This window comes from Podarcis liolepis (assembly GCF_965112155.1).
Source record: "Podarcis liolepis genome assembly, chromosome: 3".
In the NCBI taxonomy this organism is placed as follows: Eukaryota; Metazoa; Chordata; class Lepidosauria; order Squamata; family Lacertidae; genus Podarcis; species Podarcis liolepis.
The window spans coordinates 40,017,260-40,039,234 of NC_139557.1; the positions used below are offsets into that span (position 1 = coordinate 40,017,260).

Below are 21,975 nucleotides of genomic sequence, written 5' to 3' on the forward strand. Positions count from 1 at the left end.
CACACGCCAGGAACTTAGAAGCGCTCCAGCCAATCCGAGCGGCCCCCATGAATCCGGCGGTTTATTGGGGCACGCGGAGAGGCGGGGCGGGGCGAGGCGACGGTTTGGTGGCGCGAGGGCGGCGTTGACAACCGCTGCTCGGGTGGCTCCTTCCCTTCTTCTCACCGCAACACCGTCCCTGTTGGCTCCCCTCTCCCGCCATGTCGGACTGGGAGGCGGAAAGTGAGGAGGACGAGGCCCGCCAAGCTCCCGCCAAACCCTCTCCGGCCGAGTGGCGCCCAGTGACGGCGAGGGCTAGTGGGAAACGTGGCTCCGCGGGCAAAGACGACGAGGAGGAAAGAGGCGGTGGCGGGAGGAAATGGGGTTCGCGCCCGGCGCCTTCCCGCGAGCCGTGGCAGTCGGGGCCCTTGGAGTACCGGGCCCGAGGCCCCTTCCGAGGGGCGGGCAGGGAGCGTGCCGGATCGCCGCCGCTGTGCTTCCACCTGGATAACTCCCTCGTGGGCACCCTCATAGGTAGCGGTGGCTGTCCGTGAGGAGGAACTTGGAGTTCTCTCTTTTTGGGGGGCGGGTGGAGAGAAGTCCCCTCTTCCCCCAAACTCTCTCTCTATATATATATATGCTTTCGTAGATTTTCACGGGTACAGGAATGCAGGTTTTGGTGTCTTCGGGTGTCTTCCCGTGTAAGAGTTGGGGTGTCTAGGCGACGTTTCGACGAGGTCTCACTCGTCATCTTCAGGCTGGTGCTTTCGGCTTCTTGTTACTGGAACAAGAAGCCGAAAGCACCAGCCTGAAGATGACGAGTGAGACCTCGTCGAAACGTCGCCTAGACACCCCAACTCTTACACGGGAAGACACCCGAAGACACCAAAACCTGCATATATATATATATATATATATATATATACACACACACACACACAGATATATATATATACACACACACACACACACTATACACACACACACACACACACACACGAAAGCGCAAACGGGGGGGGCGCCCTTGCTTCCCTGGCAAAGCAGGTTGTTGCTGTGAACAATCCTAAGTGGCTTCTGACTCTCGTGTCGTTCAGTGTTGCACTTGACTCCCTTGCTGATTGCAGTAGACTGTGTGTTGAATTTGGACGGCCTCCTGGATAGTAAATTGTATAATACCACATTGTTTATGAGACTGGGTTATATGCCACTTAACAGTGCACACGCTATGTAGAAAAAGTGGCTGGGTAAACAAATAGGCTCCTCTCCCAGCAAATAAATAGCACCCTCTAACCTTGCAGGGTAAACTCAATAGAGCACCCTGTAGATTCATGAGTATGCCTTTTGCTTGCTACATTTGTACAGTGTTTTTCTGCTAGTGCAGAGGTGGAGGTATATGTTGTTTGTGCACTATGACAGGGGAAAGGGCCAGGGACAGAAGATAGATTTATTAGCTAAAAAGTGATTAAGACCACAATCCTAACCCCACTTACCTGGGAGAAAGGCCCCATAAATTCAGTAGGACTTAGTTCAGAGTAGACCCACTGTTGGATTTTCACTGTAAGGCTGGAAATGTATACATACTTACCTGGGAATAAGTAATTGAACTCAGTGGATCTTGAGTCTGAGTAGATATGAACAGGATTGCACTGTTAAGGATGTCCAGAAATAAGAACTTTATAGTGTTGAAAAGAACTGTCAGGGGTCTTTTACCTTTACTATGGTGTACTTAGTTTCTCTTTAAAAGAGAAAGAGAGCTGACTTTATAGTCATTAGCACTTTTGCAACATAAGTGATGTCAAATCTGAATGAACTGTCACTGGAGATAGAGAAATGGAAAGGAAACTCATGCCTGCAATTCCCTGTGCAAAATGGTGTAGCCCTAATATTTTCCTTTTTGTGAATTGGGTGGCCAATAAAAAGAAAAAGCAGCAGCAGAATTCTGTTCATTGTGGGCATGGAACAGTAAGCCTAGGAAATGTATATGTATCAAGGCCCAAAAGACGATTGACAGAGGGAGGCGGTCAAAGGTACAGAGAGAGTCTAAGGGACCTCCAGATTCTTAAAACTATCTGTTTTAGCCCCATGCCAAAATCCCTTTCTGTAATTGAGTTGCACCCAAATCTTTAATACTATATGATAATGTTTACAAACTTTGATGTTATTTAAATGGTTTAGTTTAGCTTTCTACTTAGGGGAAAGCGTGTTCACTGAAATATGTGAAAGTTGCATAAATATTATCACTATTATACTGGTGTTCTTATGTCATAAGTTCATTATGTCATTTTGAAACAAAATATTACGTAGTTAACATAGGGATAGGAATTGTTCATCTGGGGAAAACCTAAGAATTGCTCAGCTTCACTTCTGAGTGTTTTTATTTAAAAATTTGCACCCTCTTTAGATGCCTCCAGACTCTTGCCCTTGGTTCCTTTACTTGTGATAGAAATAATGTTTGCATTTTGCCAGTAGCAGTATGCATTGTTCTATTTTTGAAAACATTTAGCTAAAATTGGAATGTGGCCAAATTTTGCATATGAATTTTAATTTTGCAACAGGTCGAAGTGGAAGTAAAATAAAAGAGCTTCAGGAATCATCAGGTTGTAAAATACAGGTGAGGCACTAATTTTTTTTTTAATGTGTTTGTTTAAAAAAACCCCAGTCTTTACTCAAAAGACTGGTTGTTGCATTGCAAAATAACTGCTTTTCTTTGCGAAGAGTGGGGTCATGTGTATATTTGTGATCACAAAGCAATTAACAAAGGAATTGGGAAGAAAATGTCTAGTGTGTAGTACTTTATGTACTTGAGTCAGTTTAGTGGTGCTTAACTGAACTTAAATAGGGTGGGGGGGAGAAGCTGCTATACTGTTTTTAAACCCCAAGCATTTCCCCCAAACAAGTAAAACCTCAGTACTATTTATGATTGTACATTATGTTAGTGTAACATTTGGTAACCATCATCAAAAACACATGGATTGTGCCAGCAGATGGGTAAGGAGTGACTTCCAATGAAGAACAAAGGTCCTGTTGAAAACCACTGGGACTATTGGCCAATGATGCAGATTTTCTGGAAAATTTACCAGAGTCCTAAATCTATTTTGTTTTTATTTAGGCCACAGTTCTATATCAGCTTCCCTGGGAGCAAGCCCCACTAAACTTAATGAGACTTGCTTCTGAATCAAATTACACAGGCAGCTTGTTAGACATATATTAATAAACATTATTAAAATTGTTGATTTAACATACTCTATAAATAGCTTAGAAGTTTTTCCTACAGCTAAAGATTTTTCAACTGAAATTATTTAGTAAGGAAAAAATTAATAAAGCAAACATAATGTAGATGGATACATTATTCATATCAGTTCAAAAATTATATTAGTCATGTTTGGAGTAGACCCACTGAAATTAATGGGCATAGCTAACTTAGATAAATTTCAGTGGGTCTAGTTTCAGTAGAACTTGGATGCAGCTCACAACATTTTTTACTAGAGTATTTGAAAATATTTTAGGAGATGACAAATCGTTAGCACACTCTCACCTTATATTGTTTGGATTTTAAAGAAAGGGCTGAATATGAGTTATAAAATATTTTATGCTTATATACCCTTTTCATATCTTATGCACACTCCAATGAGAGCATGGTCATATCTTCTGGCCCTGTCTTCTGTGGAAGAAGTGAGTGGATTTTTCATGGATCCAGGTGTGGGTGCGTGGGTGCACATGTTTGTAATTACAAATTCTGGTTGTGCCAGGGTTCCTAATCACATACTACCTATCCACATATAGATTGCTCACACATAACACTAAACTGGTTTAGTGCTATATGCACAAGCTGGAGTGAGCCCCAACTTGCTTCCTTTCCTGTGTGGCCGGAACTGGACTTTGGCATCATTTAGTTTTGCTTTCTCCTAATCTTTCATTGTTATTGCAGCTTCAGAAGAAGTGATAGTTTCTGTAGGTTGGTTGTTAAAGTAAACCAGACTTGGTTATAAACTGCAATCTCTGGTTCACAAGCAAAGATTATCTGAGAAGAAACTGAAACTTAATGCCGCCAAAGTCATCCCAGTCATGTGGTAGGGTGTGTGTATTCATTCATATGACACTATAATTTAGTACTATATGTAAACTGGCCGCAGAGTGTTCTCACTTTTTTCTGACTGCACAGGGGTTAGTGCCAGCTGGTGCACAAAGGGTGGGGGCAGTAATGACAATCCTGCTGTCCCCACACCTTGATAGAATGTATGGACGAAATATGAAAAGACTGCCTTAATTTTCAGATAAAAGTTAATGTAACTTTGAAACTGCCTAAGGTACTAGACTCCTATCTATTATGTTACTTTTTCTCATTGTAATGAAGCAAGGCATATTTAGAAATGGAAAACTTTCAACCTGATATATTGCTTCTGACTGAAAGATACCAAGTGGTTTAGGAAATCTTACTTGTACTTATCAAATAATTTTTTAGTGCCCAGAAAGGCAATTTTAGGGCAGTATATTACAGCAATCTAATATCTGATTCTTCTACTAAGTAAAAAAACCTTACATTTAGGTTGTAAAGGGCAATTATGAAGCTGAAATAAAGATATTTGGTGGTAATGATAAGCAAACAAAAGCCAAAATGATGATAGATGATCTTATTGAGAGGTGCAGCCAAAACAACGCAGGAGAAAGGTATGTTAAAGGTAAGAATTTAAAACTTGATATGTGTTTTATATTGAAGCTTTCTCTGCAGACTGATCTGCTTGTATAAAACCCAGATTAGTGTTATCCACTCTGTTGAAGAGACATTTATAAACTGAAAGCTAGTAGGGAGTGTAGGAATATCCAGAGGAGTTCATAAAGCTGCCCTTGTGATGCATCCAAAAATAAAACATGGAATTGGTTCACATAGTTTGTCTTTAGATTGCAGTGAAATGAAACAGCCTGTGGTTCATAATTAAACTTTTAATCTGAATTCCCAAGAACTAATTTAAGGTGCATAATCTGATATAAAATGTTTAACCAAATCAGAACCTAATTTTGTTTTAACAGATTGCTTTAAACACCAAGATTTTAGAACCACTCGTTATGAAGAAAGTCATTCCGGTGCTTTGAAGTCGGGATACAGTAATCCAAAGCAATCCATTAACTGGGCCTCCCTTCGAGAAAATAAAGCTAAATATGAAGCTATGAAGTGGGCTGGTTAGTGTAACATATTTTTTTAATGGAATTGTAGGTGGTCATCCTTCAATATAAAAATGCTTTATGAGCTGTGAAAATCATCTACTTTGTTATGTAAAAAATTCTAAGAAATTCTGAGAACATTTGATCATCTATTGATTTTGTTATATTTATTAAAAACTGCCTGGTATGTGGACACGGTTGAACGCAAAAATCAGATAAGATCTGGTGTAAAGGCCATAGTGTTAGTGCAGTATTTTAAGTGTCATATCACACTGAGGTAGCACCTTGGTACAAAAAAAGGTTTTCAATTAGATATAAAAGGTTGTGCTAACACAATGTACTATATTGACCACACTAATGTAATGCACTAATTTAATGCCACTACAAAACATGGGTGCCAGGGTCCATAGGCATACTTACCCACAGAGTTAGGCATATAATACATGGGCAAGTCTACAGCACTATAGGGCATACCAGTTGTTCACACTAATGTGATTGGTCACTCAGGCAGACCCTGGACGGATGTACTGTTCTCATGTTATAAGAATCACTGCAGTGATTCACTATGGTCAGAAGTAACAGTGAAACCAGGGTACTGAATTCAAAATGTTTTGCTGTGCCTGTAGAGATTTAAAAATTAATCCCTGAATACAAAGCTGGGAAGAAGAAGTATCTTGATATACAAGAGTGCCCATCATCCACATCTCAGTTTACAGATCAGTACTGACTGTGGTACAAACTTTTTAAAAAGAAAGCTCAAAAATTGTTTTTGTGGTTGGGTGTTTTTCTTTTCTGTTTTAATCTAGTGAAACTTTGTGAATATAGAAAAATGAATTTCCATACTCTTTCTATGGTTTCTAGTAAACGAAAAGTGTTCAAGGGCTTATTGATAGCCCTTCTTTGGGTGATAAATATATTTGGTGTAGTTTCTTATCAGCATTTCTTTCCAAGCCATGTTGAATTGTGTGTCTGCTCAATAGAACTACCTGTAAAAATGAGGAATAGGCTGGCATGGGAATAGAGTTCAGGGTTGTTGTTTTTAATGAAGATGGTGTTCTTTTCTATTCTTAGTAGTTTGAGAAGTTAATTTTTAAAATAACCCATTTTCTCTTTCATTTTATTAGATTTGCCTCCAATTGAAAAATGTTTTTACAAAGAATCTCTAAAGGTTGCTTCAATGTCACAAGAAGAAGCTGATAGGTGGAGGTAAGAATTTAAATTGGAAAGTTGTATGGCCTATTGGAAAGTTAGGTTGATTTTTAAATGGATTATAGTTTTAAGAAGGTGAAGGCAATGTCTGCAAAGTAGTAGGTAATACTAAGTTTAGATGCACACCATAAGACTAGGCTGTGTGCATATTTCACACAGGATAGGTCTTACATGCCATTTTTATTTGGGGGTAGGATTGAAGCGCATAAGCTCATTGTATAGCTTGGAAGGTTTGAAAGCTGATGCCATCGGCCATGGAACATTTCCAGAGGTGTGCACTTTAAAATGTCTTACATGAATGAAACATATACATTTGAAAATGTATCTATAATCAGAGAGCCTGGGTGGATTGCAGCTCTTGGACAAGTGCACATTCACTACAAACCTTGGCTTTCTATTATGTAATAGTTTGAAAGAACCTTAATTATTCTTGAATCATGTTTATGATTTGCACTAAATCATAAAACTCCTTGCATGCAGTGGGACTTAGTTGTCATCATAGCTTCTATTGGCAAAGGTCACGTTTTGTTTTTAATAGCAGCCTCTACCACTGGCTTTGATTATGTTTAGTGCATAATAATGTTAAGCAACTTTTATCTAGTTGTTGGCATAAGCTAATTATGGAAATGATAACAAAGTGGAAACTACATGATTTTTTGCTCTAGATATTTAGTACTTTGTCTGGAATTGATAAATCATTTTGTCTGCTATCAGTATAATATTATCTCTTTATGTTGTCTTTTAAAGAAAAGAAAATAATAATATCACATGTGATGACCTGAAAGATAATGAAAAGCGTCACATTCCCAATCCTATTTGTATATTTGAAGATGCTTTTATGCATTATCCTGACATTATGGCAAATATAAAGAAAGTTGGCTTTCAGAAGCCTACTCCAATTCAGGTATTTTAGTTTTCTTTATTTCTGAATAGTGTAGAAACTGTGCTGTTTAAATAGTAGGCTCTATGTAATAATATACTGTTTATTTTAGTCACAGGCTTGGCCAATAATACTTCAAGGATTTGATCTCATTGGAATAGCGCAGACTGGTACTGGAAAGACGTTGGCTTATCTAATGCCTGGGTTCATTCACTTGGATTTGCAGCCAATGTAAGAAGTAACTGGAATAAGATTTGATTTATTCTGTGCCTGGTGGGTTGTTTTTGTTAATCAAGTTAATAAGATTTAACACAATCTTGGTCACAAGAGCTGTGTGTGAAACTACTGTCATGCTTTTTGTCATCCAGCCCTGTTGCACTGTCAGTTGCCATTCTTTTCTCTTGCATACATACAGTAGTCCATAAACTGGAAAGAGATTCAGCAAAGTATTCTTTTTAATGGTTATAGAGTTTGCAACAGTTAAGGTTGTTGTTATTTTTTTTAATCAATGCTATCATAAACAAGTCAATATAAACATTGTTGTGCTTTACACAGGAAGACTTTACCCCTGCTTTACCTTTTAATTCTCAAAGCAGGCTTCTGTCAACATTGGGAGGCAGACTGCAGCTCTGTGATTTCCTTAAGAGATGTAACATTTCAGATGGGATTTAAAAAGCAAACTCTCCAACCTCATAATCCCAGCTATGAATTACTATCTATATTTACATGATAGCCACCATGATGCTATGGCTATGGAGTCCCAGTGATGTGTACATTTCTCTTGCTCAGGGATGCCAAGTTAGCAGGTGCTAACCAGTCTAGGTTATTTTACACCTCCCTAGTTACAGCTTAAGGGACGCGGGTGGCGCTGTGGGTTAAACCACAGAGCCTAGGACTTGCCAATTAGAAGGTTGAGGGTTCGACTCCCCGTGACGGGTTGAGCTCCCGTTGCTCGGTCCCTGCTCCTGCCAACCTAGCAGTTTGAAAGCACGTCGAAGTGCAAGTAGATAAATAGGTACCACTCCGGTGGGAAGGTAAACGGCGTTTCCGTGTGCTGCTCTGGTTCGCCAGAAGCGGCTTAGTCATGCTAGCCACATGACCCGGAAGCTCCCTCAGCCAATAAAGCGAGATGAGTGCTGCAACCCCAGAGTCGGTCACAAATGGACCTAATGGTCAGGGGTCCCTTTACCTTTTAAGTTACAGCTTAACCCAGCAGCCCTGCCTTTTCTCTTTATTCTTTCCCAAGCATCTGGGCTTCGTGATGCACAAACATCCATTCTTCCTACTCCCATGAAACCAAGTTACTTGGTTTGCGTTGCCATAGTATGTAGGCAGCTAATGCCATAAAGTGTTTTTGTAAGTGATGTGTGCTTTTGAACTTACTTCCAGGTAATTATGCTTTGAAATGTGGCCTTAATTCATTCTAACCAAAGTTAAATGATACTTGTATGCAAGCCAAACAGCATAGTTAGCCTGTCTGCTAGGTTTTCCTCTGTTCTCTTCTTAAAATACTGCCTTTTGTATTTTTTATGTATAACTGCTATCTAAACAAGCTTGGATTTTCTTACAGACCTAGAGAAAAACGTGGTGGACCAGGTATGTTGGTTCTCACTCCCACTCGAGAACTGGCTCTTCAAGTTGAGGCAGAGTGCTCAAAATATTCTTATAAAGGAATTAAAAGGTAATATTTACATCATCTTCATTACTTTGGCAGTGGTACTGCAATGTGTCACAATATCTCTGAAAGACGCCACTGTGAAACACTTCAAGTAGTATTTTTATGTTTATAGTCTTTTGATGGATTTATTAGTATTTAACATCTACGAATTCCCGATAGTATGCCAAATACTGTATGGACAGCAGTAGAGATTATAATTTCTATCTAGAAATTTTACAGTCTTCAACTGCCACCTTCTAGCTTTCTTATGATCATGTTTAAAACTTTTCATTCCTACATCTGACTAAAATAAGCATTCCTAAGTCCCTCCAGATGTTTAGGAGAAACATCAACATTCTAGTTCAATAACGAAATATATTTAAACAACTTTCTCAGCATTTCTAAAGAGTTGTTCAAATTCTATTCCTGCTACTAAAACAATCCCATAGTAATCAAGAGGACAGCTGCCACTTACCAAGAGGGTCAAAAGGCCTGGTGCATGTGCAGCAGTGGAGCCAATCCAGTACTCCTGCTGCTTCACCCATCTGCACTGGGTTCCCTGCACCTTTCCCTCTCAGTAAGCAGAAGTGACGCTCAGCATCAGAAAGACAGACAAGGCAACTCTGCCCTGCCTGTCCTACCCCACAACCTGCTGGTGAGACAGTCAAAACCCTGGCCAGGCCATGGCAAGAAATAATGCTGCAGTGGAGCCACTGCTGCATCTCCAGTCCTGTTCCTCTCCGTGGTTGGGGTGGAAAGTGGGAGGGCAGGCAAATCACTGTGCCAGCCTGAACCTGGTTCAGTAGTGAGGTTCTGTGTTGTGAAATGAGAGCACAGGGGACTAGGTTGGGATCCAGAAGACCACCCCTGCCCCGGAACACTCTTTTTATGTTGTACAAACTTGGCAGATGAGAATCCCCCTGGCAGTACTTCGTTTAGCCTCGCATTCAGCAGGCACATCAGGGAACTCTGCACCAGCGGAATGATGGCATCAGACTGCACAGGGTGTTCCTCTGCCTAAGCCAACTCTGCAGTCCAGCACAAAGAGGATTTGGACTGCAGCCAAATTTACATGAAAAAATAAATCATGCAGGGTATTTAATGTAACCTGTGTTCAATGTAAAAACTTAAAATACACAGTAACATGACCATATAGTTTTAATTTAAAACAGCTAAATATTGGATAAACTCTTTCTAGCATTTGCATATATGGTGGCGGAGACCGGAAAGGGCAGATCAGCGTGGTTACCAAAGGTGTGGACATTGTTATAGCTACACCAGGTAGATTGAATGACCTCCAAATGAACAACTTCATAAATCTGAGGAGCATTACATACCTGGCAAGTAGTCAAAATGTTGTATTAAATTGAGAGTAATGTGCAAGTATAACCTGCAAGAGAATATTGCAATAGGGAACTTTCATGTTTTCTTCCAGAATACTCCATTCTGTTCCTGATAATCACTGTCATCATACCTCCAACAGTTAACATTGCATGGCAAGTGGCCAAGATCATAGAATTGTAGAGTTGAAAGAGGGACTCCAAGGGTCATCTAGTCCAAAACCCTGCAATGCAGGAGTTTCAACTAAAGAACCCATGGGAGATGGCCATCCAACTTTTGCTTAAAAACCAAGGAATGAGAGTTCACAACCTCATGAGTGAGACCATTCCACTAGGGACGCAGGTAGTGGTCTAAACCACTGAGCCTCTTGTGCTTCCCGATCGGAAGGTCAGTGATTCAAATCTGCGTGACAGGGTGAGCTCCCGTTGCTCTATCTCAGCTTCTGCCAACCTAGCAGTTTGAAAGCATAGCAGTGCAAGTAGATAAATAGGTACAGTTGCAGCAGGAAGGTAAGCAGTGTTTCCATGCACTCTGGCACTCATTATGATGTTCCGTTGTGCCAGAAGCAGTTTAGTCATGTTGGCCACTTGACCTGGAAAGCTGTCTGCAGAGAAATGCCAGCTCCATCGGTGTGAAAAGCAAGATGAGCACCACGACCCCATAGTCGCCTTTGACTGGACTTAACTGTCCAGGGGTCCTCTCCCCTTTACCTTTTGCTATGGATATAATGAAGAGGGGTGTTAAAAAAAAATAGAAGGACAGGGCTAGTAATAATGCTAAAGAAAAATTCAGAATGTCTGGTAATATTTTAGACACAATATGAACAGATGGTATAAAGGTCCTTTTATTTAATACAAATGAATATGTTTTTCAGATCAGGTGATTTTCAATTGGAAAATGTCTTTGAACATCAAGTTTTATTAAGTAATCACATAATTGTTCCTTTAGGTATCCTTCAACAGGATCTACCACAACCATCCATTTGTGCATGAGCAGAAAGTTATTGCATATATGGGGGGGGGGTGAGAGGGGAGAGGAAGTTGGAAAACGGTTGTGTAAATGGGTGCCCAAGGGCACAGTTTTGGCTCACAGCCTTGGTTACATGGTAAGCATGCAACATTATCTTCTAAAACAAGTATGTCTCCGAAGCACTTCTTTTAGTTCATATATAGCGTTACTATGTCTAATTCTGCATTATTCACAGTGCAACTGGAAATTTCCTTAGGGATACATATTTTCTCTATGTTATCTCTTGTACAACAGCCCCAGAAAGGAGTTAGGTAGATTTTGAGTCAAAATAGAGGTATTGTGTTGGGAAAGCCAAAGGACATAGCGATGAGAGTATACATGTAAAATGAACTTGTACATGCTCTGCAGATAATAGTTTAGAAATTTAGTGGTTTTGGCATGGAGTTTCAGAAAGCCAACAGTTTATAACTATTGTGTTTCACAGGTGTTGGATGAAGCTGATAGAATGCTAGATATGGGTTTTGAGCCTCAAATAATGAAGATTTTATTAGACATACGCCCTGATAGGCAAACGGTCATGACCAGGTATGTGTGCCTTTTTAGTGGTCCATGGCTTCATCTGAAGATGTGTTTTAATGGAAAATATCTGGATGCTACATTCCAAAGTTGTTTTATGCAATTTATTATAATGACCTTGGGGAGAAAGGTAAGTGTGAAATATTGTTTTATTACATTTGCATACCACCTTTTCCTCCATGTAGCTCAAGGTGGTGTACATGTTTCTCCTCCATATTTAATCCTCGCAGCAAGCCTGTGAGGTAGGATAGGTGGAGAGTGTGTGACTGCAAGGTCACCCAGTAAGCTTCATGACTGAGTGGGGATTCAAACCCATGTCATCTTCCAGCACTCTAACCATTACACCACATGGAAACTTTCATCAATCCAGCGGACTGGTAGAATTCAGGCACCCACAACTAAGGGGAGCCTATAAAACACAGGGTTCTTTCTCCATCTGGACACTCTCCTCTGTCTGCCCTAGGAGGAAAGAAGCACTTTGCCAGCCCTGTCTGTGCTCAGCACTTTCCAAAGGGCCAAGTGTAGGACTAGCAACACCACTTGTACTGTATAGCAGTTGTCAAGCACCCATCAGTCTCGCATGCAAGGGATTTTGATGGGTGGACAGGATAATTCACCTGTCAGTTGTGTGGAATCATAAAGGTATAATGTGATTGACAGTTGAGTGGCCCAACCCACCTGTCAAATTTGCCCCACAAGGCCAGTCCTGATAAGGATCTGGCCCATGAAAGCAAAAAGGTTCCCCATTCTGGAATTAAATCAACACCTTTCTATAGAGAAACTTTATTCTTGGGCAACTGAATTCTTTATTTATTTTGTTGTTGTTCATAGTAGCAAACTATTTGCAACTGCCTTGTTCGTATTTAGGATGGAAACATGAGAATGAAGAACAGTAATAGGGTTGAAATACAAAATGACTTTCCTTTTCATTCCTACCAGTGCTACATGGCCAGATGGTGTCCGTCGTCTTGCAAAATCATATTTGAAAGATCCTATGATTGTGTATGTTGGTACTCTTGATCTAGCGGTGAGTTGTTTTCTGTTTTGGGCTTATTACTCCTGTGTTGTTTTTAATGAGACTGTATAAACTGGACAATGTCTAGTCTTGTGTGTGAACTAGGCTGTATTTATAAAAGATATAGCAACTCAAAATCTAATAATATCCCAGGCTAAAATGAAAATTATAAAATGGAAATCTTAATAATGCAAGAAGTTACAGATTGCAGCATTTTTTTCTTTAAAACAATTTTATCACATTCTTCAGCCTAAAAGACTGCCAGAATGGCTTGCAAATGTCCCAGCCCTTATTCTTTGCAGTCTAAAAACATGATGGAAAAGGGGATGGGAGGAAAGAGGAAAAACACTGTTTTAGTTCATAATTCTTTTAATAAGCAGTTGGAATGGAAAGATTTCAGGGAGAGGAGGAGCCAAAAGTTCCGGTGAGCTGAAAGGCTCTGTGGCCCCATCTCTGTTCTCTCCTGAAGAGAGATTATTTAAGCTTCCTCTTTCTCGTGCACAGAATAAGAGCAGTATTGTCCATTCCTGCCCATTGGGTACACCTGGGTAAGACTTTGACACCTTCAGACATCTATGTATGGATGCAACATTTCAACAAAGTGTGTATGTCTAAAATCCAATGCTTGTGATCTGAAACTGGTCAATTTCTCAGTTTTGAGGCAGGAGTCATGGTCAAATCATCCATGTTATTTGGGATTGTGCATGTTGGGTTTTAGGCATATCCATTTATACCCAAAATGCAATGTGCATAATTCCAAATAAGATGGCTAATTTACCATGACCCCTGCAAAATTCACTGATCTGCCTTCCACAAAACACTGGAATTGGAGAGCTCTGGTAGAATCATTGCTCCTGGTTACAAGCCAGACCTGTTAGTCACAGTGAAGTGCTTCCTCCACCCTCGTGCTGTTTTTTCTATATCTGGATCACTGAGGTTACACAAAATGCTTCAGGGTTCCCTGCTCTGTGTGACTCCTGCAGCTTTGTAGAGATGCTACTTTACCTTGGGAAGTCCAACATCTCTCCAAGGCTTCACCATGGAATTCAGGATTCTTCCTAGGGGAAAATAGCCTTAGCAAGAGGGTTGTGTGCCTAACTCTCGCCCAGTCATTTAAAGGGAGAGTATTTGAATCGGAGACTAATCAGACCCACAGAAGGCATTGGATCTGGATTCTCTGGTTTGTGGTTTGGAATCTAAAGTAGTGCTCTGGTTTTTTAGAAGTGAGTTACTTGATTCTTAGTTGTGGGTGTTAAGAACTGTATAGCAGCACCCAATGATTTAGGTGGGATTTATTTTCAAATAAACATGCCACAACAGCCAGTTCTAGTCAAAGCTCACGTTCAAAGTCTACATGCATAGTACTTGAATAGTCTTCCAACATGAAAATTCTTTGATTCTATGTTAAGATTCCTGCATTGCAAGGGGTTGGACTACATGACCTACAAGGGTCCCTTCCAGCTGTACATTTCCATCTCAAACTCTTTCAGTATCCCTAGCTATAACAAAGTATGTACAATTCTTAATTGATACTTTGACAAGGTTCAAATCAGGTTTCCTTTGATTAAATTTGGTTTTCTAGGCAGTAAATACAGTGGAACAGAAAATTGTTATTATTCCAGAAGAAGAAAAAAGAGCTTTTACACGTTACTTCATTGACACTATGAAGTCCGAAGATAAAGTCATCATTTTTGTGGGAAAGAAGCTTACGTATGTAGAAGAAATCTAACATGAATATTTGGCTTACTGCCTACATTTGTCATTCACTATTAACCATTAAATATGATTTACAGGTACCTTATTATTGAGTCAGGCCATTGGTCTATCTAGCGGCTAGCCCAATATTACCTTACTGTATTATGTTAGTTGAGCTCTAGGGCCTACAGTAAAGGTCTTCTCCCATCACCTTTTGTCTGTCTGTTGAAATGGAAATACTAGGGATTAAAGTTTGGGCGTTTGCATAAAAAGCATGTGCTCTTCCAGTCAGTTATGGCCTTTCTTCAGCCAAAATGTGGTTTTAAATTTAGATTCTTTAGAATTTTAGATACAAAATTTAAGCTACATTTATTTTCAGCTCTTAATATTTGGTGATGTGCTCTAATTAATTCCCTTTTCAAGAAGTAGCAGCAGGGCATTGTTTGACCTCTTGGAGGCTGGTTCCATCTTAAGCCATGTCTGGGGGAGGAAGAACCCACAGACTGACTCAGTTTCTTGAATCAATAAGCAGTGTAATCCCAAGCTCCTCGCTTTCCCCCCACTTAAATGATCAAGATACGGTGCTGCACATAGCAGCATTTAACCAAAGTGTATGTTACTTTTGTTTACCAGGATGTGTAAGAGTTACCCATAAGAGAAGTTATGTAAAATGTCATATCGTTTATATGACTCTGCTATATGCCACTTAACAGTGCGCTCTATGTCAAAAAAGTGGTTGGATAAACAAATAGTCTCCTCTCCCAGACCAGAAAACCAGAAGTAGAGCCAAATGTTTTCAAAGCTAAGTGCAGCATGTCAAAACAGCTTAAAAGTATGGGTTTCTTGCAAAAGGTCTTGGCCCCTAAGATGTGCTGGAAGTGACATGAATTTGTCCAGTCACTTCTGGTAGCAAATTCCAGATGCAATGTGAGGAGAAGAAGTACTACTTTTTGTCCCCCAAATCTCCCACTGTTCAGTTTCATTGGACGGCCTGGGGTCTTGTAATATATGAAAAGCGAGAAGAAACTATAGCTATTTCTTCTGCACCATACATCATTTTATACACCTCAATCATGTCCTCCTTTAATCGCCTTTATTCTAAACCAAAAAGCTCCAAATTTAGTCTTCCCTAACATACAAGTTGCTCCACCTCCTCAATAATTTACTTCTCTTATATTGCTTCACACTTCTTGGTTGGATCCAGATTTCAAGTATGACTAAGTTATGACTAACCTTAGGTAAAGGTAAAAGTACCCCTGACCATTAAGTCCAGTCGCGGATGACTCTGGGGTTGCGGTGCTCATCTCGCTTTATTGGCCGAGGCAGCCGGCGTACAGCTTCCGAGTCATGTGGCCAGCATGACTAAGCCACTTCTGGCGAACCAGAGCAGCGCACGCAAACACTGTTTACCTTCCTGCCGAAGCAGTACCTATTTATCTACTTGCACTTTGACGTGCTTTCGAAAGTTCCATTAATTTCAAGGGTTCTACTCTTAACATGGGTTAGTCTGGATCCAACCCATGACTTTTCTTTGTACTGTACTGTAATTCCTTACCTAGTCTAAATAGAGCAGCTTGACTTCTGAGAATTCAAATTCTCCCGATAGCAAAGAAATGTCAGGAAATGCTGGTTCTCATCTATTTTCAAATATAAAAAAGAATAGTTTCAGCATATAATCTCAATAGGACACTTTTTCTTCAAACTCTTTTTGATTGACTCATATTTCATAATGGGGCTAGCAGTACAATTCTTGGGAATAAACACACATAGGATGGTGCTATCAGTCAAAGAAAACTGTTTGCAACATGATAACTAGTGATATAAGATGTAAAGGGTGTGTTAGGTATTCTGTTATATTTAGTACGCAATTGCTGAAATTTAACATTTGCAACGGAAAGAATTCCATAATTTTTGCATATATTCTGTTACAGTGGATTTAATTTAGACACAACATTTTCTTTAGCTGCTGAAATCAGAATTCTACTCCACTTCAGCCATATAGTTCTTAAGTGACTTTTCAACACTTCATCTCTGCATTAGTTACCTGTCTGTGAAGTGAGAATATTTGCATCTACCTCATAAGTGCATTTTTGGAAAACCACATCTCTACGCTGGTGATTTCTTTCTCTTTTTTTTTTCTATAAGGAAGTCTGGTAAATGCATACAATGTTTACTCGCTGATCATGAATCCTTTAGCAATAGGACATTAACTGAGTTTCCTTGAACATGTGGAAGGAACAGAGTACCTGACATAGGGTGTAGACTACTTATTTTAAGTACATGCAACTGTATCTCCAAATGTATGAACCAAGCAATTCTATGTGTTTTTTTAGTTTTTAACTTTTCTGTTTAGTGCCGATGACCTATCAAGTGATTTTGGTCTTCAGGGAATTCCTGTCCAGTCCTTACATGGCAACAGAGAACAATGTGATCGTGAACAGGCTTTAGATGACTTCAAGAAAGGTAAACTTGTAATTGATTAGAATCAGTTGTAGCATAACACTAAGCAACCAGTCATAACATATATGCGGAAGAAGATGCAATACCACTCAGCAATTATTATTTTTAAAAAACCTAAAGCCTTGCTGGCTGTGTTTACACATTAAGTCTCAGGGCAGGTTACAACAAATACATCACTAAAGCAGCATAAAACTATGGCAAGTTGTTGTGTGACTTACTGCTACATGCAAATGTGGCCATTGAAAAGGTTTACCATTGCTGCAATCCAACCATCCTTCTATAAGGATAGCAGAGAAACAGCCAGTGAAATGTTTTCTGACTTTCTGACTATCTTAAAATATTTTTTTGAAAAACAAGGCTATCTTTATTATTAAGGTGCATTTACTATAAGGTTGTGAATATTGCACTAAACTTTGGGAAATTTGGGATGTTTACATATTGTGTTTTTGTTTTGTATAATATTGTAAACTAATAGAAAGAGGAAAAAATGGCATTTCCAAAATAAATGTCCAGCCTTATGTATGTGCAGTGTGAGTTCAAATATAAAATAAAAAGTTGTTGATTTCTCTACCTAGTTAAAAACTCTTGTCAGATCCCAATATGCCTTTTGTGAGGTATCAATATATGTCTCACTGTGCTTGTTCTAGGCAGAGTTCGCATACTGATAGCAACTGACTTGGCCTCCCGTGGACTTGATGTGCATGATATCACTCATGTCTTTAATTTTGACTTCCCTCGCAACATTGAAGAGTATGTTCATAGAGTAGGCCGTACTGGACGTGCAGGGTATGTGGAATATTCTATATATAGTGAATTGGAACTCTGGAATGCGCCATTGTTACTTCTTAGAGGAACACCAGTGTTTTCTCCAGCACATTTTACATAGACAGGCAGCCCTGTTTAGGGGAGCTTTTAATGTTTAACAAACTATTGTATTTTAATATTTTGTTGGAAGCCTCCCAGAGTGGCTGGGGAAACCCAGCCAGAGGGTGGGGTATAAATAATAAGTTGTTGTTGTTGTTGTTGTTGTTTCTCATTTGGGGACATCCAAAAACAATTAGAAACCAGCTATCTTGCTGAGATGCAAGTTAACATTCTACTTCAAAGAAGAAGAAGAAATGAGGTTTAAGCTGCTCACTAGTACTTCAGCCTAGGAGTTGCAACAGGGTATTTCGACTATTATTCCTCAGCACAACTCAATAAAATAAAACACGAACTGATTTTATTTGAGTTGGCTGATTTGACAGTTTTGTGCTTGCTTTTTTTTTTTAGCCGCACAGGGGAAGCTGTAACCCTTGTGACTAGGAATGACTGGCGGAATGCATCTGAATTGATTGACATTTTGGAAAGAGGAAACCAGGTAGTGTTTATCATACCCACACTAGCAATTAGCCCTCTCCCTGACTTTCCCCCCAGACTTGAGGTGTGTCTCAAAAGCTCTTTAATAAGAACATGTTTTTAAGGTATTGAAACTTTATTCTTAATATTTATTTGCTGTTTAAGATTTGTACCAAGTCTTCATGCAAATAGCCTCAAGTGGTTTACAATGCAAAAAAAAAAAAAAAAGCACTAGAAAAGTCACTGTTAACAAGCTGGTTTATGGAAACCATTCAAACATAAAAAACAGGTATGGAAAAACAACTGACTTCAGATGGAATCAAGAGATAATAAATAATGGTAGTTTAAGTTCTAATAATACAGATTGTGAATTTGAATATATTTATTTCTGGATGTAATGGTAGTATCTTGTAAAAAAATTTTTAATGCATACTTAATGTCTGGGTGCGTGTCTTTGTATTGTGAATGTGAAAGGAATGGCTCTTATAAGATGACATCCACCACTTTGGTCTCTGGTAATTTAAACTAACTTTCTAAAGCACTTTGCATAGCAAAAGTTTGTGCTTTGTACCTTTCTCATCAGTAAGAGCTTGAATGGGGGAAATATGATGCATTCCAAGCAATTTGCAGTGATGGGTAGACTTTATGCAAAACAGGCATTACCTGCCAACATACCAGAGTTTAATGAAGTGCAAACTAAACGGGAAGCTACTCTAAAAGACCTATTAAGCATTACACTTATAACTATCTTGCTGTAATAATATCCCAGTACAGTGGGATCTTGGTTTACGAACTTAATCTGTTCTGGAAATCCATTTTTAAACCAAAACCATTCTTAAACCGAGGTGCGCTTTCCCTAATGAGGCCTCCCGCCGCCAGTGCCCTTTCACCATTCAGGTTCCATTTTTAGACCGAGGTAAAAGTCGGTCGGGTGGCACTGTGGTCTAAACCACTGAGCCTAGAGCTTGCCGATCAGAAGGTAGGCGGTTCGAATCCCCGCGACGGGGTGAGCTCCCATTGTTCGGTCCCGGCTCCTGCCAACCTAGCAGTTCGAAAGCACGCCAATAAAGTGCAAGTAGATAAATAGGTACCGCTCCGGTGGGAAGGTAAACGGCGTTTCCGTGTGCTGCTCTGGTTACGCCAGAAGCGGCTCAGTTATGCTGGCCACATGACCCAGAAAAACTGTCTGTGGACAAATGCTGGCTCCCTCAGCCAGTAAAGCTAGATGAGCGCCACAACCCCAGAGTCGTTCACGACTGAACTGTCAGGGGTCCTTTACCTTTTTTAAAAAGTTCTCAAATCAGGACATTATTTCCAATTTTGCGGAGTTTGTAAACCAAATCATTCTTTAACCAGACTGTTCTTAAACCAAGGTACCATTGTACTGTGTATTTAACAGTTATCAAAAAACTTACAGAAGGGGGAAATCTAATTTGATACGATACAAAGAAGGAATATTAGCCTTTTTCAGTGTACTTAGATAAAATATTTAATTCATGGAACAATAAATATTGATGTCAGCGGTATGAAAGTATTGTAGCCATGATTTTCTAATTATCAGGTAATTCCCGAAGAACTTATTTCAATGGCTGAAAGATACAAGCAGTTTCAGTTGAAAAAAGAAATGGAGAAAGATACGGGGAGGTCTCGTGGGAGATCTCGAAGAGGTTTTTAATCCATACTTGAACACAGTGAGTGCCTACTGAAATGTTAGCAATAATTTTAAGTAGAATGTAGTATTGCTCAAGCTTTATGCACACTTAAAACATAACTTTTTAAAATCTGGTTGTCTTGAAATTGCACCATTTACAGGAATGTGCATTTCCAGATTTGAAAAATATGCTTATTAGAAAATTGAAACAATACTTTATTATATAGCTGTCATGAGATATATAGCAGTCTTCTGAGCAAAGCCTGCTCTAAATATACATAACAGTAATCATACTGAAGTTGGTTGGTCTAGTCTGGGTCTGGCTAGTGCCTAGGGATTTTAAATCATGCAGCTCTATGGATACTAATAATAATAGGACTTATTTGAAATAGTTTGAGAATAATGGCCTTAATCTAACATCTAATGGGGTTTTATTGGCTTATGGTACATTGATTACATCTTCTCATCTTCAGGGAGGAAACCTTGTACATAAAGCAGTAATTGTCAACACTGAAGTTTTTGTCTGCTTATGAGTACCAACATCTTGATCAATGGAGTTCAGAAATACTGGAAATTATGCTGACTTGTAATTATTTTCAAATTCTATCTATTCACTGTAATGTATTCTAATGCAGTGCTGTAGTAAAGCTGGTGGATTATTTTGTTAAGTTTCAGTTTTGATACATTTTGGTTGAGAGTAATAACTTAATACTTAAGTTCATTCTTGTTTTGTAGCTTATAGTAGTTTTGTTAGATGGAAGAACTGCACTTCATAGAATAATGTTGATAAAAGTTCTTATTTACAAGGAAAAGTAACAATGAGGCAAACAGATCTTCCCCTCTCAATCTTAAATTTAAAATTAGCCCGATTCTGTGGGTTCTGTGTACTGCATCTTTTTTATTGGTAAGATGTAGTGTATTGACATATTTGCATGCCTAGCGAGTCCCACCTGTAGATTAATAGTGGGTCTATAAATGGCAATGGTAGAATACTGTAATTTTATGAGAACTTTATGCATTAACATTTGGCTTCCAGAATCTTCTCTTTACTTGCACAAAAGACTAGTTTTAAGAGAATAAAGGATTAGTGTTTTCATGGATCTATAGTTGTTGTTTATTCTTGCTAAATAAAAGCTTTTTAAACATGTATCATTTTCATATAGCATGTTCCAGAACTTGCCAAACGGTATTAATCTGCCTTGCTATAAGATTGTGAGTCAAACATTGTATCATAATTTGTTTCAATGACTAAAGCACTTCACCTTCATGTGCTGTGTGAGAAGGATTATTCAGTTTCTAGTTTCTAGTTTTGTTGCACTTGAATATAATTTTCTAGTATGAACAAGAAATAGAAGCAGAGATTGGGATTAGCCATTTCCTATTTATATATCAAATGGATCCTGGGGAATTCTGTGCAACAAAATATGGTCTACATTTAGCAATACTGTTGTATACCTATGCACACAAAAAAGCTGGTCATTTGCAGGAGGGCAAACACAGACACTCCAAAAGTACCCCTAGTTAAACATTCTCTTTCTCCCCCATAATTGCATGTAACTTGCTCCCACAGAAAGATATGCACCCAACTGGGGAAATGTCCCATTGTCCTTGCCAAATCAGTTCTCTATGCATGTGCACTTTCTCAAATGTTCCTACAATATAAAGGAAACATGCAAATAAAATATGAAGCTTTCTTTTCCAAATGTTTAACAGTGGCAGGGAAGTGATTTGATGCCTGCCTGGAAATGTTTTGAAAGAGCAAGCCATAACTGGCATTGTAAATTGTTGATTTGTACTTGCATCAAAGTACTGAGTGCAAAACACATAATGAAAAGCGGTCTTTATATTGTGGTGTTATAAACTATACACACTATTTCTACTTACTCAAAGAAAGTTGAAAGTGAGGTACTAGATCACAGAACTTTCTTTTTCCTCAGCCCACTTCCTAACTATGCAAGAGCCTATGTATTGCTGCTACCAGCAATTGACTTTATCATGAGACTCTGGCCCTTAAAAGCAGTGAGAGAGCATAGCAGTTTTCTTAG

General features: G+C 39.2%; 2 protein-coding genes across 2 annotated transcripts in view; one reads left to right on the top strand and one right to left on the bottom strand.

The window, feature by feature from the left end:
* Positions 1-5,810, bottom strand: part of LOC310704212 (uncharacterized protein) — a 162,190-nt gene extending 156,380 nt beyond the window's left edge. The window contains exon 1 of the transcript XR_014524632.1: positions 5,560-5,810. The gene's annotated coding sequence lies outside the window, so the exon portion shown is untranslated. The remainder of the gene's footprint in view (positions 1-5,559) is intronic.
* DDX43 (DEAD-box helicase 43) lies at positions 70-21,197 on the top strand. The gene is made up of 17 exons (XM_083497373.1): positions 70-513; positions 2,535-2,590; positions 4,526-4,658; positions 5,008-5,157; positions 6,264-6,345; positions 7,096-7,252; positions 7,341-7,459; positions 8,799-8,909; positions 10,084-10,225; positions 11,680-11,780; positions 12,711-12,798; positions 14,369-14,496; positions 16,835-16,944; positions 17,589-17,727; positions 18,214-18,301; positions 19,841-19,970; positions 20,404-21,197. The coding sequence occupies exons 1-16, from the start codon at positions 201-203 to the stop codon at positions 19,952-19,954; spliced, it is 2,031 nt and encodes a 676-aa protein (XP_083353499.1). The 5' UTR covers positions 70-200; the 3' UTR covers positions 19,955-19,970; positions 20,404-21,197.
* The last annotated feature ends 778 nt before the right edge of the window (positions 21,198-21,975 follow it).

Excerpts from the sequence above, each read along its gene's own strand:
- DDX43 (XM_083497373.1), top strand. The coding sequence starts at position 201 with ATGTCGGACTGGGAGGCGGAAAGTGAGGAGGACGAGGCCCGCCAAGCT. Across the intron at positions 7,460-8,798 it reads CACTTGGATTTGCAGCCAAT|ACCTAGAGAAAAACGTGGTG; the intron begins GTAAGAAGTAAC and ends ATTTTCTTACAG. Across the intron at positions 11,781-12,710 it reads AGGCAAACGGTCATGACCAG|TGCTACATGGCCAGATGGTG; the intron begins GTATGTGTGCCT and ends CATTCCTACCAG.